Source organism: Urtica dioica, chromosome 4 (genome assembly GCF_054948205.1).
Source record: "Urtica dioica subsp. dioica isolate 48M chromosome 4, U.dioica_male_clone48M_v1_H2, whole genome shotgun sequence".
In the NCBI taxonomy this organism is placed as follows: Eukaryota; Viridiplantae; Streptophyta; class Magnoliopsida; order Rosales; family Urticaceae; genus Urtica; species Urtica dioica.
Window position 1 is genome coordinate 6,346,150 of NC_142759.1, and position 15,036 is coordinate 6,361,185.

Consider the following 15,036-nt stretch of genomic DNA (forward strand, 5'->3'; position numbering starts at 1 on the left):
TTTTTAAAATCATAGTCTTTGCTCATAAGTTAAGAGCAAAAAGACATTAATAAAATTTCAAGTTTGTTCTCGGCCTCGGTACCTTCTACTCGGCTCGGTATGAGAACAACATAAAAGAAATTTTCTAAAATCTTAGTCTTTGCTCATAAGTCAAGAGCACGGACCTAAATGAACTTTCATAAGAATAATAAGTGTTAACTCAAAAAGTATGAGCATACACGAATGAAATTTCGGGTAAGAACCGCAACGATTCACTCTCGATACGATTCACTCTCGATAAAAGCAAAATGACACCGTTAACAAAAATATTTGTTTTAAAAGATTCAAGCGAATCTCTTCTCGGCCTAAAGTTGAGGAAGAAAATAAAACGTTCTATAATGAACAAAATTACTTCTCGGGCCGAATCCGAGGAATGAATAAGGTAAAAATGAACACAGTTGAGTTGCAGCGAAATCAAACTGAAATAGTTCCTTACCATTTTTACTAAAATACTAAGAAACTGGAAGGCTACTGTTACGGGATTATTTTGTCTAAGCCGAGTAGGCTGGTCGGAATCCCGAGAAGACGCAAGGAATCCAGCACCGAGCTCAGGAAAAATAGGCCTGAGAGCTCACTATTGAGAAGGAACGACCCGTTCATAAGTTAAGAACGAACCCTATCAATCAGAACTTCGAAGAGAAGAGAAGATAATAGGTCAAAGACTAGTCAAAACAAATCAAACACGTGTAAATTCCAAAACAAAACACTCGATGAAATAACCACCCATTACGCACAATTCAGGGAACGGTTACTTAATATCTATCAAGGATGTAGGACTGATCACCCTACATAACTGACCATTACACATAAGTGAAATTTCAAGTTTGTTCTCGGAGGCATGAGAACAACATAGAAGAAATTTCATAAAATGTAGTCTTTGCTCATAAATCAAGAGCAAAAAGACTTAAATGAAATTTCATAAAAATAATAAGTGTTAGCTCAAGGGTATGAGCACACACAAATGAAATTTCAAGTTTGTTCTCGGAGGCATGAGAACAACATAGAAGAAATTTCATAAAATGTAGTCTTTGCTCATAAGTCAAGAGCAAAAAGACTTAAATGAAATTTCATAAAAATAATAAGTGTTAGCTCAAAGGGTATGAGCACACAGAAATGAAATTTCAAGTTTGTTCTCGGAGGCATGAGAACAACATAGAAGAAATTTCATAAAATGTAGTCTTTGCTCATAAGTCAAGAGCAAAAAGACTTAAATGAAATTTCATAAAAATAATAAGTGTTAGCTCAAAGGGTATGAGCACACACGAATGAAATTTCAAGTTTGTTCTCGGAGGTATGAGAACAACATAGAAGAAATTTCATAAAATGTAGTCTTTGCTCATAAGTCAAGAGCAAAAAGACTTAAATGAAATTTCATAAAAATAATAAGTGTTAGCTCAAAGGGTATGAGCACACACGAATGAAATTTCAAGTTTGTTCTCGGAGGTATGAGAACAACATAGAAGAAATTTCATAAAATGTAGTCTTTGCTCATAAGTCAAGAGCAAAAAGACTTAAATGAAATTTCATAAAAATAATAAGTGTTAGCTCAAAGGGTATGAGCACACACGAATGAAATTTCAAGTTTGTTCTCGGAGGCATGAGAACAACATAGAAGAAATTTCATAAAATGTAGTCTTTGCTCATAAGTCAAGAGCAAAAAGACTTAAATGAAATTTCATAAAATTAATAAGTGTTAGCTCAAAGGGTATGAGCACACACGAATGAAATTTCAAGTTTGTTCACGGAGGCATGAGAACAACATAGAAGAAATTTCATAAAATGTAGTCTTTGCTCATAAGTCAAGAGCAAAAAGACTTAAATGAAATTTCATAAAATTAATAAGTGTTAGCTCAAAGGGTATGAGCACACACGAATGAAATTTCAAGTTTGTTCTCGGAGGCATGAGAACAACATAGAAGAAATTTCATAAAATGTAGTCTTTGCTCATAAGTCAAGAGCAAAAAGACTTAAATGAAATTTCATAAAAATAATAAGTGTTAGCTCAAAGGGTATGAGCACACACGAATGAAATTTCAAGTTTGTTCTCGGAGGTATGAGAACAACATAGAAGAAATTTCATAAAATGTAGTCTTTGCTCATAAGTCAAGAGCAAAAAGACTTAAATGAAATTTCAAAAAAATAATAAGTGTCAGCTCAAAGGGTATGAGCACACATAAATGAAATTTCAAGTTTGTTCTCGGAGACATGAGAACAACATAGAATAAATTTTATAAAATGTAGTCTTTGCTCATAAGTCAAGAGCAAAAAGACTTAAATGAAATTTCATAAAAATAATAAGTGTTAGCTCAAAGGGTATGAGCACACACAAATGAAATTTCAAGTTTGTTCTCGGAGGCATGAGAACAACATAGAAGAAATTTCATAAAATGTAGTCTTTGCTCATAAGTCAAGAGCAAAAAGACATAAATGAAATTTCATAAAATTAATAAGTGTTAGCTCAAAGGGTATGAGCACACATAAATGAAATTTCAAGTTTGTTCTCGGAGGCATGGGAACAACATAGAAGAAATTTCATAAAATGTAGTCTTTGCTCATAAGTCAAGAGCAAAAAGACTTAAATGAAATTTCATAAAAATAATAAGTGTTAGCTCAAAGGGTATGAGCACACACGAATGAAATTTCAAGTTTGTTCTCAGAGGCATGAGAACAACATAGAAGAAATTTCATAAAATGTAGTCTTTGCTCATAAGTCAAGAGCAAAAATACTTAAATGAAATTTCATAAAAATAATAAGTGTTAGCTCAAAGGGTATGAGCACACATAAATGAAATTTCAAGTTTGTTCTCGGAGGCATGAGAACAACATAGAAGAAATTTCATAAAATGTAGTCTTTGCTCATAAGTCAAGAGCAAAAAGACTTAAATGAAATTTCATAAAAATAATAAGTGTTAGCTCAAAGGGTATGAGCATACACAAATGAAATTTCAAGTTTGTTCTCGGAGGCATGAGAACAACATAGAAGAAATTTCATAAAATGTAGTCTTTGCTCATAAGTCAAGAGCAAAAAGACTTCAATGAAATTTCATAAAAATAATAAGTGTTAGCTCAAAGGGTATGAGCACACACGAATGAAATTTCAAGTTTGTTCTCGGAGGCATGAGAACAACATAGAAGAAATTTCATAAAGACACCTCAGTCGAATCTCGGCTTTTAAGCCGACAAATAATCAACCTCGGAACATCACGAGGAATAATCCAAGAAGAGCATTCCATGAATAATTAAATCAAAGATTGTGCAATATAGTTACTTATCATTTTTACCAAAATAATAAGAAACTGGAAGGCTGCTGTTACACATAAAATTAGCAAGGTCAAGAATGTACTCGGACCCTTGTGCTCGGACCCATGTGGTCGGACCCTCCGAGTATGTGGTCGGACCCTCGTCGGAAGACTAAGAAAATGTGGTCATATCATTATTTAAAACCACCTGAGAACACGTACTCGATGGTTACTCTAATAAAAATAACTACCAAGCGGTTATGCATGATAACCACCCACTCACAAGGATAATGGGGAAGTTACAAAGTAACTTCTAGATCATGGGTTTGAACTCCCCATTATCTCCAAACTCAACTCTATAAAAGGGAAGCAAATCAACAAAGAAAGGAAGAGGAGTATACGCCGGAAATCTCACCTATCCAAAAGCACCCTCATCCACATTCTTGAACTACGTCATGACCTGATCCCGCAAACGCGGGTACGTAGGCAGCTCATCAAGAGCACGGTCACCCCTGCTCTCTTGTACTAGATTCGTCTGTATATAGAGAAAATCCTACCTGGAACCTATGTGTGGTCGGGGCTCCCTACTCGGACCCTAGTGTTCCTCGCAGGACAATTGTTGTACCATTTTTGTATGTCAACAATATATATATATATTAATAAGACCTGTGTTTATAACAATAACTTGGAATACAATTTATAAATCGAAGAACATGATAAGATATAGATATAAATTTATACGACTATCAATACGCAGGTCTTGGGATAAGCCCCCTCAAATGTGTTTTTTGTTCTTTAATTTTTTCAATTCAATATTTTTTTTGTAATTTTTTATATTAGTCACCAGCTGATTTCCCCCTTCAAATTAGCACCCCCGTTTTTGTTATTTTTTTTTATTCAATATTTTTATATAATGTTTACATATTAGTCCCCAGCTGATTTCCCCCTTCAAATTAGCACCCCCGGCTTTGTTCTTTTTTTTTTTTTAATTCAATATTTTTATATAATGTTTACATATTAGTCCCCAGCTGATTTCCCCCTTCAAATTAGCACCTCCATAGAGAACTACACTTTTGCCGTCTCTATCCGTTTCGTTTGCTTTGGATTAGGTGTAAGTAAATGGCTTTGTTCAAGGAGCTAAAATGACTCTAGTTCCCATAGTCTGGTTTAGCAATTGCTTTTGAGTACATCGACCTTAACGTTTGTTCACAATGATTAAGATTTTTCTCCCATTTAAAAGTGATGATTATTGTTTGCAATATCAATATCATTGTTCTCAAAACTCACGTTATCTCATTATCACAAATTTAATTATATTGATATGTTTCAACGAAACCAACAACCCATTTAGTTTAAGTTGAAAAATCAGCCTCCTTCTCAGTAAAGTGTATATGGATAAAAAATTTCATATTGTATTAACAGTTCGTTAAATAATGAAGTATTTAAAATTCTTGAATTATGACATGTGTATTACACTCGCTCGGAAATTTTATATATAAATTCCTTATTTTTCTAACGTGTTTTTAGACATAGACCTTTTATTGTTTTATATTTGATTTTTACACTTATTTCAAATGGCCATTCACAAACCTCGGCTCACTGGCCGTTGACTTTTTTTAATAAATGGATTCATTCGATTAATTTTAACATTCTTTCTGTTTACAAAACGATCTTTATTATAACTATTAAGTGATCTTTTATATATATATATATATATATATATATAAACTTAAATGATTATTCAAAGGAAAAAAATAAAATCAATCTGAATTTTTTAGAAAAAAAAAAAGAAAGGAAAATCGATCAGATTAAGGAGAGCCATCAACGGCGTGACGTGACAAAGAAATATGCAACGTGGCATGTGCAAAATGTCACGGTTGCACATAAGGTGGGACCCAAACTTGGCAGAATGATATTTTCTGTTTATTTGTTTACCATCTATGAGGCTTTGGTTTTATTTATCCTACGCACATTTTTGCCAACTCCCACAATAATAATTAAGAAAAAAAAAGTTGACAGTTAATGACCATTTGTAATCGTTTTGCTGGGACCATTTGTAATCGTTGTCAACTATTATATAAGGTAAGGTTTTTTTTTTTTTTTTTTTTTTTTTAAACCGGCCAGAATAGCCAAATTGGTTAAAATTAACATAATTTAGATAATGCTAGATTTTGTATTAGATAACGGGTGTGATGCAACACCAAATTTTTTTCAACAATGAAATAAAATACTTAAATCGAAACAATTTAAATTATAATCGAAACATATCACGTGTAAACTTCTAACACACGAAAGATGATTGTATATACTAAGTTTTGAACAATATGGCTCTTTCAAAAAATCTTTCAAAGTTAATCGATGGATCAAAACACCTGATGCTTACTTACCGCTAGAAATGCCGTATGAGTCAAATCTCATATAGAAAAAAAAATGACTATTACATCTTTAAAACAAAAGACTTACTATTGAAATGTTGAAATACAAATTAAATATCAAACACAACATAAAACAAGAACTAAATAAAAAATAAGAAACTAAGTTACTCTTATACTAAAATTATAACGACCCACCAACTGGAAAATAAACTAATTGGATCTGAATAGGAGAGACGAAGATGATAGAGAAAAATGTGTGATCAATGCTCTTACGGTCTTACCATTTAAATTAACTTGAATTTCATACCTGCTATCATTTTTTGCTACGGAATCTTAAACACTTCTAAATAATAATAAAAAATGACTATTCCAGTTAATTTAAATTATCACGTCATCAAAATTAATTTCCAATATCGCAACAATTATGCAGGTGATATACAAGTTTGAGTATAGATGTTTGGTCAGTGTTATACATATTCCCAAACACAAACTTTACACATGTGCTGAGCACAAGGACATTTTAGAGGTGGGACGTCATAAATCACACCTTTTAAGGTATAATTGTCTTTTATATTAGCAGTAGCAATCATTTAAACAATAAAATAAAAATTAAAAATATAGTTATATTGGAATCTACTCAAACATTGTAAAATAATAATACAACCTAATTAGTGATTTTATGCATGTTGGCCGGTGAAATGTGAGTAGGATTAAGCCCCCTCAACTTGTTTTGAAACAAATTTGGGGGTCCACTTTAGATATAAATTTGTATAAACGTTTATTTTAGTTATAAATTTAGATGGTAACAAATAAATTTTTTTCCCAATGATTGGTTAAAATAATTTTTTTCCCTTTAATTAGTTATAAATTTGCAAAATTATACAGTATCATCGGTGACCATAAGAATAAAAAATTAATTGGTCAAAAATCTTTTTTTCCCCCTTTGATTAGTTAATATGCTCATCAATTTTTATTTATTTTTTTTCCTTTTACGGATTAACCATCGTCACATCTTTAGTTCAGAGTCAACTTTTTCATCCATATATACGCTCGTGGAGTCATGGACCATTTCAAAGACAAATTGCAATGTCACAAGTCAACTCCATCGATTATACCAAAACCCCATGGTCTAGTTCTTATTCTTTTATTTTTTTATAATTATTTTTGGGAGTAATCACACTCACATCTTGAATGGTCATTACATTTCATGCACTTCTATAGTTTTTCATGTACTTCTATTGGTTTTAGACGATATATATTAATACGAAGCCAGCCTAGTGTATAAGGATTATGCAAATTTCGTAAGATGACATTTTATTAGTATTGAATCATACCCTACCAGGGTGTGAGTTGAAAAGCTACTGTTTTTTTCATATTTTTTTGAACGCTAATGAAAATTCAATCAGTAATTCCACAACTCTTTCGTTTTAATTAGAGGTTTGAGAATAAATCACTTATAACGACATCCGTAGCCTTATCTTAACGGCAAGTTTATTTATTTTTAATCTTTTTAATAGGTCAAAATTAAATTTAATGATTAAGGATTTATTTAATAAAAAAATTATTTAAAAAAATTCCATTTTTAGAGTTACCTTAGACAAATTGTAGTTAAAACGCTCACATAAGTCAACCGAATTATTTGATCATTCTTGGTACTACCAACTAATTGATGCATGTGAAAAAGCACAACAAAAAAGAAAGTTGCGAAAATTGATTATCAACAATAGCACAACTCCCGCAAGAGGAACTGCCAATTTTAACCCTCGTCGCAAAGCATTGATTTTCTTGGTCTTCCCTTTATTGTATATATGTCATTAATGAAAGTATTGACCTTTTGGTATAAAAATAATAAACCTTTCTCCATAAAGTAATTTATCCTTTGTAAGGAGTTTATTTTATCAACGCTGTAGATCTAGTTTTTTTTTTTTTTTTTTAAAGCACTTAATGTGTGATTGAACCCACAAGCACAACTTACATTTGAGAGATAGTGGTGTGGTGTGTAATTACTAACTAACTTATGTTAGGTACCACGATCTATTTGTTTTTGCTTTTTGGACGGGGGAGATCATTGTAATTTGTAATAGTAACATAAATAAATCGCTGTATTCATCTGATGGGTAATAATAATAAATAAAGGTAATGAGAAAAAAAAAATACTTAAAAAGGTATAATTCAGAGAGAGAGAGAGATATATATATTTATCTTCAAAGGACACTCACTAGTTCATTATAGTTTACCTCTCTTTCATTTTGTAATTTTTTTTATGGAATACTAATTTTAAGCAAGTGCATAGATTTTGCAAAAAAATATAATTATTACTACTATCATTAATAATAATAATAATAATAATAATAATATGAACAGATGGTTTGTCAAAGTTCAAACAGTATTGAACTTATCTCTCTAAAAAACATGGTCGAACTTCTCGTTCTAACTTCATGAAAATAGTTCATAAAACTCCATACTCATCACAAAACACTGCGCAATCCGAATCTCGTATGACACATGTCTCAATCATTGACAAGAGAATATACTTGCTGAACATCAACGTGTCTTTCGCAATACACATAGCTCTAATGTTAATTTATAGCAAGTATATCAATTTAAGCTTAGACCTAAGAAATCCGGAGTGAATCATTCAAAAGCAAATTATTAACTTTATTCTTATAATCACGCTTTTAGCTTATTTTCGTTATATTAATCATCGATCATAATAAAATCACATTTCTTTTGTATACAATTCACATAATATTATCCATATAATTATCGTTTTATATTATCCATAGTCATAAGAGACAATATCTCTTCAACTTGCATCCTGGTGTCGTCACGTGACACCTACAAGCGGCGACACGTGGCGTTTATTTATTTATTTTTTTATTCCTTCGGCTTCATTTTTTTTTTTTTTTGCCTCCATCAGTCTCAATTTTTTTTCTACAGCCTTTAATTTTTTTTTCCAGCCTTCAAATTTTTTTTTTCCATCCTTCAATTTTTTTCCCTCTCTCATGAATATATTTTGTATAGTTTTTTTATGTATATTAATATTTTTTCTCCCTCTCTTATCAATATATTTGTATAGTCTTTTTTATGTATATTAATATTTTTTTCTCCCTCTCTCATGAGTATATGTTATTATATATATATATATATATATATATATATTCTTAGAAAAACTATGTAGTATTAATATTACACGTATATTTTTTATGTTATTATTTGCACTTTTGCAATTTAACATAACAATATATAAAAAAACTTTTTTTCCTTTCTATTTCTCTATATTTTTTTTTTAAATTTCTTTTATTAAAATTTAACTTCAACTTTTATTTAACTACAATTTTTTTTTGTCCATAATACTTCTAAGAAATCTGACAGATAGGAAAACATGCAATATTTTGAAAAACTTTGAATCATAAAAGAATTTTTTTTCCTACTTTTTGTTATTTTTTAAAAATCATTGACAACGATTTTACTAAATTTAATTTAATACAATTAAACATATTCAACTTACTCTATTTTCCTTATTTTTATTTTCCATTTAAAAAAAAAATTTACTGACTCGCGCAACGCGCGTTGTTGAAACTAGTTAAATTTACAAGTGAGAATCATTTCCTAAAAACAAGAGTCAGAGGTCCAATAAATAAAGTTAAATCAGATCTTTTTAAATTACAAGACTTTTTTAGATGAATTATTATGTCAACACTATAGTATACCATTTAACGTAATTAAAATCCATAAAACACCCTTATTAACATAGTTATTGTTTTTTTTACATAAATACTATAATGCCTCGCAAGCAACTGCATACCTCGCAACATGCAGTATACCGCATGTCAATATAAACGTAATTAACATACCATTTTAACGTAATTAAAATCCATAAAAAACCCTTATTAACATAGTTATTATTTTTTTTTACATAAATACTATAATGCCCATCAAGCAACTGCAGACTGTCGCAACATGCAGTACACTGCAGGTCAATATAAACCGCTTTATATTTTTTTAATAATGGGCAATAACAACTCGTTTTATAGTCTTTGTCGTGTTTGAAAAAATAATTTTATTTTGATTCAGAAATGAGTTTGCGGTGGCTTGCGGCGCGTTATGATACATAAAAATAATTATGTAAAACATATACATAATTTCAATGTTTGAATTAAGCACATAAAAAATAAAGTTTTCCTAAGATATACCTTTAACATTTTAGTGATTCATAGATAAGTTTTTGTAGAGAATGAGGAGTTTAATACTCCTATAGAAAAAAAATGTGTTCGAGTAGTTTTTAATATTTATTCATATCTGAATCTCTTATATCTATTTTTTTTTGCGTGAATTTCAATCGAACAAAACCACTAAACTCGTAATATGCAATAGGCTAAGACCGATGTTTTCATTTGTGATTTGTGTAGTAATACAATAATGACTAGTTACCCGCATAGATTGATAATCCACTAATTATTATGTTATATTTATAATTTCTTTTGCGCTTTGTAATGTAAATTTTTGGCTTTTATCAATATCTCATTTGATTTGATGAGCTTTTTATTTAAAAAAAAAATGTGTTTTGAACTTTCTCAATTAAAACTTAAAACTTAAGATATCATAAAATTATGATGTCTCGTAAATAGTATTCAAAATATCCAGAAACTCTATTCTATTTTCTTCTACATTTTAGATTTTACCCCCGAAGTTGTCAACATACACCAACCAATGTCACGAATACAATACTAAAGAGTGAGGAAAGAGAAAGAGGAAAGGTTTGGTCTTTGGTGGTAATAATATGCAATACCAAAGAGCCCTTTTTGAGAAGTGTAATACCCAGAGCCTAAGAGGGGCTTTTAGGTATTTTGGCTCCACCACCGCATTGTCACTTGCTTCCCTGTCGTAGAGCTCGCGTTCAGCCAAGAGTGAGAGAGAGAGAGAGAGCGAGTAAAAAAAATAGAAAAACAGTGAATGCACGGACAGAGAAAGAGAGAGAAACAAGTCCATTTGAGATTGAGAGCAGACCTTTTCTTTCTCTCTCTCTACTTTTCAGTGGCTCTGAGCCTGAGGAAAGAAGAAGAAGAGAAAAAAACTGAGAAAAATCTGTTCTCGCAAAGCAATGGCTTTCCGAACTCCAATGTCTCTTCTTCTCCTTCTCCTCACGGACTTCAACGTTTCGTTTCACGCATTTTGAACTCTACCAAGAAACTTTTCTCGCCAAAACCGAACCAACAAAATACAGAGGTAAATAGACAAGAGTTTTTCTTTTTTACACGGAGAATATTTGCTTCGAAGAAAAAAAAAAGCACGTTTACACTACTACATATCCGTTTTTTTTTTAATTGCTTTCGCATAGCTTGGATTTCCAATTTCAGTTTTTTTTAGTCTATTTTCAATTCTAAATGCGTGATAAAAAAATTCATTAACTTTCCTTGAAGCTGTTCCTTTGCATTTCGCTGTCTGATAAACGATTCAATTTGTTCTCAGCTCTCATTTCCAGTTCGCTTCTTCTATTCATATCCTTTTTCATTTGGCGTTGAAAAGCACAGTCAAGAAAGCGTAAAGCAAAATCCCGAAGATTTCACAATCTAATTTCTCATTATTCTATTCGTCTGCAATGCTGTGTAGAACTCTATCTCCAAAGAAGGCCAAGCTAGATCTCGAATTAAATCCACAAATTCGGTTAAAAAAAAAGGTTTCAGAATCTCCAACCACGACTAAACCGCATTCGCAGAGGAGAGAAATAGAGAGAAGTTAAAAGAAGCAAAAACCAATGGCGTCATGGGAGCATTTCGGAGAGATCGCGAACGTGGCACAGCTGGCCGGATTCGACGCGGTCCGGCTGATCGCGATGATAGTGAAGGCGGCGAGCACGGCTAAGACTCACAAGAAGAATTGCCGGCAATTCGCGAAGCACTTGAAGCTGATCGGAAACTTGTTGGAGCAGCTGAGGATATCGGAGCTGAAGAGGTACCCGGAGACCAGAGAGCCATTGGAGCACCTCGAGGAGGCGCTTCGGAGGTCTTACATTCTGGTCAACAGCTGTCAGGATCGGAGCTTCTTGTACCTTCTGGCCATGGGCTGGAACATCGTCTACCAGTTCCGACGAGCGCAGAATGAGATCGATCAGTATCTTAGGCTCGTCCCTCTCATCACCCTCGTCGATAATGCCAGAGTCAGGGTATTTGGCTTTTTTTTTTCACATCTTTTTTTCTTCTTCTTCTTCTTTTTTTTTATATTATGCAATTTTAACGAGATTTTTTTTTTTTTTTTGGTTGGTTGAGATTTCTTTGATTTTGCCTTCTTTATTATCATGTGATTTCTATGCCGTTTGTATAGAATGTTTGAGCAGATAATATGCTTGAGTCGCTCGTGATCTTGTTTAATTCGGTCTTTTCTTGTTTGGTTGGGATATCTGTGATTTTGACGGTTTTTCGGTTTGTTAAAGATTGAGCGTTTGTGAACTTATATTTTGGATCTGGCATTGAAGGGTTGAAGTGGGACTTTTAAAAAAAATATATTATCATTATTAAAAGAAATTATTGAATGGGAATTTTGTTTTGGGAGTGAAAAAGACTCTTGGTTTTGGATTACTAGACTTATAATCTACTAGACGGATATGATTAGGTTTCAAGTTAGTCAACTGATAAGGATGTTTAGTTTTGCGTTGATGGTTATGGCCTATGGGTTTATGTTGAAGGGTTGCGCGATTTGGTTTGTGAACTTTTTTTTTTTGAGGAAGATTTGGTTTGTGAACTTGTTATGACTCAATGTATTCTTTTGCCTAATCCATAGATATATAGCACGTACTTGTTTATTAAAAAAAAAAAAAATTAATTTATGATAAATGTAACACGTGGTATCCAAATATAGGAAATTTATTTTTGGGATACCTAATCCCATTATGTCATTATAAGAATAAAATAGTCAAGCTACTCCAATTATCTCATTAAGAAAATAGTCAGATTATATATATACTCTTATTTGGATTATAATGTGATTTGAAGATTCAATTATTAAAGTTTCATGGCTTTTTTTTTTCTTTTTTCTTTTTTCTTTTCTGCTAGAACACTTCTTTTGGTACCCTAAATGATGATCTGCTTTCTTATCTTGTAAAATTAGGAATTGCTTCATTAGAATATTCTGCTGTGTCTTTCCTTGTGCTTCAATAGTATTATTTTTTTGGGTGTCTAGATATGAGTTATTGAATTTAATAAAAATCTGCAGGAGAGACTTGAATATATCGAAAGCGATCAATGTGAGTACACATTAGATGATGAAGACAGAAAGATTCAGGATGTGATTATGCATCCAGAGCCATCGGTACTGAAGAAAACGCTATCTTGTTCATACCCGAACTTGCCTTTCAAAGAGGCGCTGAAGAAGGAAAATGAAAAGCTTCAAGTTGAACTTCAAAGGTCACAGGCCATTTACGATGTGAATCAATGCGAAGTGATTCAACGTCTGATTGATGTCACCGAGTCCGTCGTTGTAAATTCTCTCCCAGAAAAGGCTTCGCCCGAGAAACCCCAAAAGAAAATAGAGCGGAACGTCTCAAAGGCCAAGAGCGAGAAGGAACATTCATCAAAGGAAAACCATCAAAAGGGATATGATAGTCGCTCAACTTCAAGGTCAATACCTAAACAGACCTAATTTTTTTGTTTTTGTTCAAATCAAACATATAATGTATCATCTCTTGGCATGAAAAAAAATGTCACATTTATGTGCAGAAACATTTCTTCAGTTTCATCTGGGCAAGATTTGCTGTCAACTAGAAGCTCTTATCAGAACGAAGAATGGCACACTGATTTGCTTGGGTGTTGTTCAGAACCTTCTCTATGTATGTTCTTTCATTATCCTAAAGGAACTAACTTTAGCATTGTATTTTAACATTACTTCGATATAATTCATCTGTCTATGATTCTATATTAATGGTACACAATTATCTTGCATTGCAGGTATGAAGACATTCTTTTGCCCTTGTGGAACATTTTCAAGAATCGCCAGCGTAGCAACAAACAGGCACATGTGTAAGCTTACATATACTAATTAGTTTTCGTAAGAGTTTTTGTACCGTAAATTTATGCTTTGGTTAACAGTTTCTGGATCTATCCATTCTGTCATATGAAGGTGGTTAAAAGGCATTTACTCTGTGATGGCATGAACATTTCTCCATGATTTTATATGCAAAGTTATAGATACATGGCTTGACCACTCTGCTTCATATATATTTATTTTCACAGTATTTAAATTTCAATCAGTGACGCAGTTTTTTTTTCTTTATATGAATAGCATCTGGAGAAGCATGTAACGAGTTGATGGCGTATTCATTAATCTTGTCTTGCTGCTGCTACACATGCTGTATCAGAAGAAAGCTTCGAAAAACATTAAACATCACTGTAAAACTCACTCATTTGCTCACAGATCAATCGCTTTTTTATTTTTTATTTTTCTTTGTTAAAGAAATATCTTTTTGTTTTGATCCTGCTATTTACAGGGAGGTTTTATCGACGATTTCCTTTCTCACTTTATGTGCTGTTGCTGTGCCCTGGTCCAAGAATGGCGTGAGATCGAGATACGCGGCGTTTACGGTAAATACCCATTTTACCCCTGAAGAAATTTTGCTTTGCAAGTGTTTCTAAAAATACAAACCCGAAATTTGCAGGTTCTGAGAAGACAAAAACAAGCCCACCAACATCACAGTACATGGAATCCTAATAAAGTTCAGAAATAAAAAAGGCGCCCGAATCTGGAGATTTGAGTTCACTTGCTTGTGAGACTGAGATACGTATACATTTAAAGCGATATATATATATAATCTATATAGGTGATGTATAGCCAGTTGCCATTTGTAATGTTCAACTTGTATTTGTGGTTTCTGTTCCTTGGTTTTCACACTCCCCCCCTCTTTTGTAAATCTGTTTTTTTTTTAAATTTTTTTTTATCAAATAGTTATTTCAGATTCAGATGCTGATGTATCATCGACTGGTCTTCCTATATTATGTGATATAGTGTTGTTATTACGTTAGTTTATCTCAAAAGTAATACGCTCTGCTTAATGGAGATTTCTTGTGATAGAAGAAACACAAAGCAATGAAATAATCCGAATAATGCGATGTGGTCCTCTTCTCACTGTGGCTTTAAGGGGCAGATATGTATAGATATTCACTATTCTCGGCGCATATATATATATTTGAAATCTTATAGCTTAGAAACACTTAAAGAAGTGACGAAAAGTGGCTACGCAAAGTACACCTAATTTTTTGTTTGTTCTTGGGATGATAAGCAAAGTGCTATTGAATTTTACATGTTTCATCATCATCCAGACGAGAACCTCCAATAATCTTGTTTCTTGAATGAAACTATACGAGTTAGTTGTTACAAGGTAAATATGAGGA

At 32.2% G+C, this 15,036-nt stretch overlaps 1 protein-coding gene across 1 annotated transcript; it reads left to right on the top strand.

Annotated features, from left to right (window-relative positions):
• Positions 1–10,539: 10,539 nt before the first annotated feature.
• On the top strand, positions 10,540–14,669 carry MCA1 (PLAC8 family protein). The gene is made up of 8 exons (XM_089610317.1): positions 10,540–10,882; positions 11,267–11,819; positions 12,866–13,269; positions 13,369–13,478; positions 13,597–13,668; positions 13,931–14,037; positions 14,136–14,229; positions 14,304–14,669. Exons 2-8 carry the CDS (start codon positions 11,412–11,414, stop codon positions 14,354–14,356), a joined length of 1,248 nt encoding a protein of 415 aa, XP_089466443.1. The 5' UTR covers positions 10,540–10,882; positions 11,267–11,411; the 3' UTR covers positions 14,357–14,669.
• Positions 14,670–15,036: the final 367 nt, after the last annotated feature.

Bases quoted from the DNA above. Each gene is read 5' to 3' on its own strand.
- MCA1 (XM_089610317.1), top strand. From the start codon at position 11,412: ATGGCGTCATGGGAGCATTTCGGAGAGATCGCGAACGTGGCACAGCTG. The intron at 13,479-13,596 runs GTATGTTCTTTC...CTTGCATTGCAG, and splicing joins TTGTTCAGAACCTTCTCTAT to GTATGAAGACATTCTTTTGC. The intron at 14,038-14,135 runs GTAAAACTCACT...TGCTATTTACAG, and splicing joins GAAAAACATTAAACATCACT to GGAGGTTTTATCGACGATTT.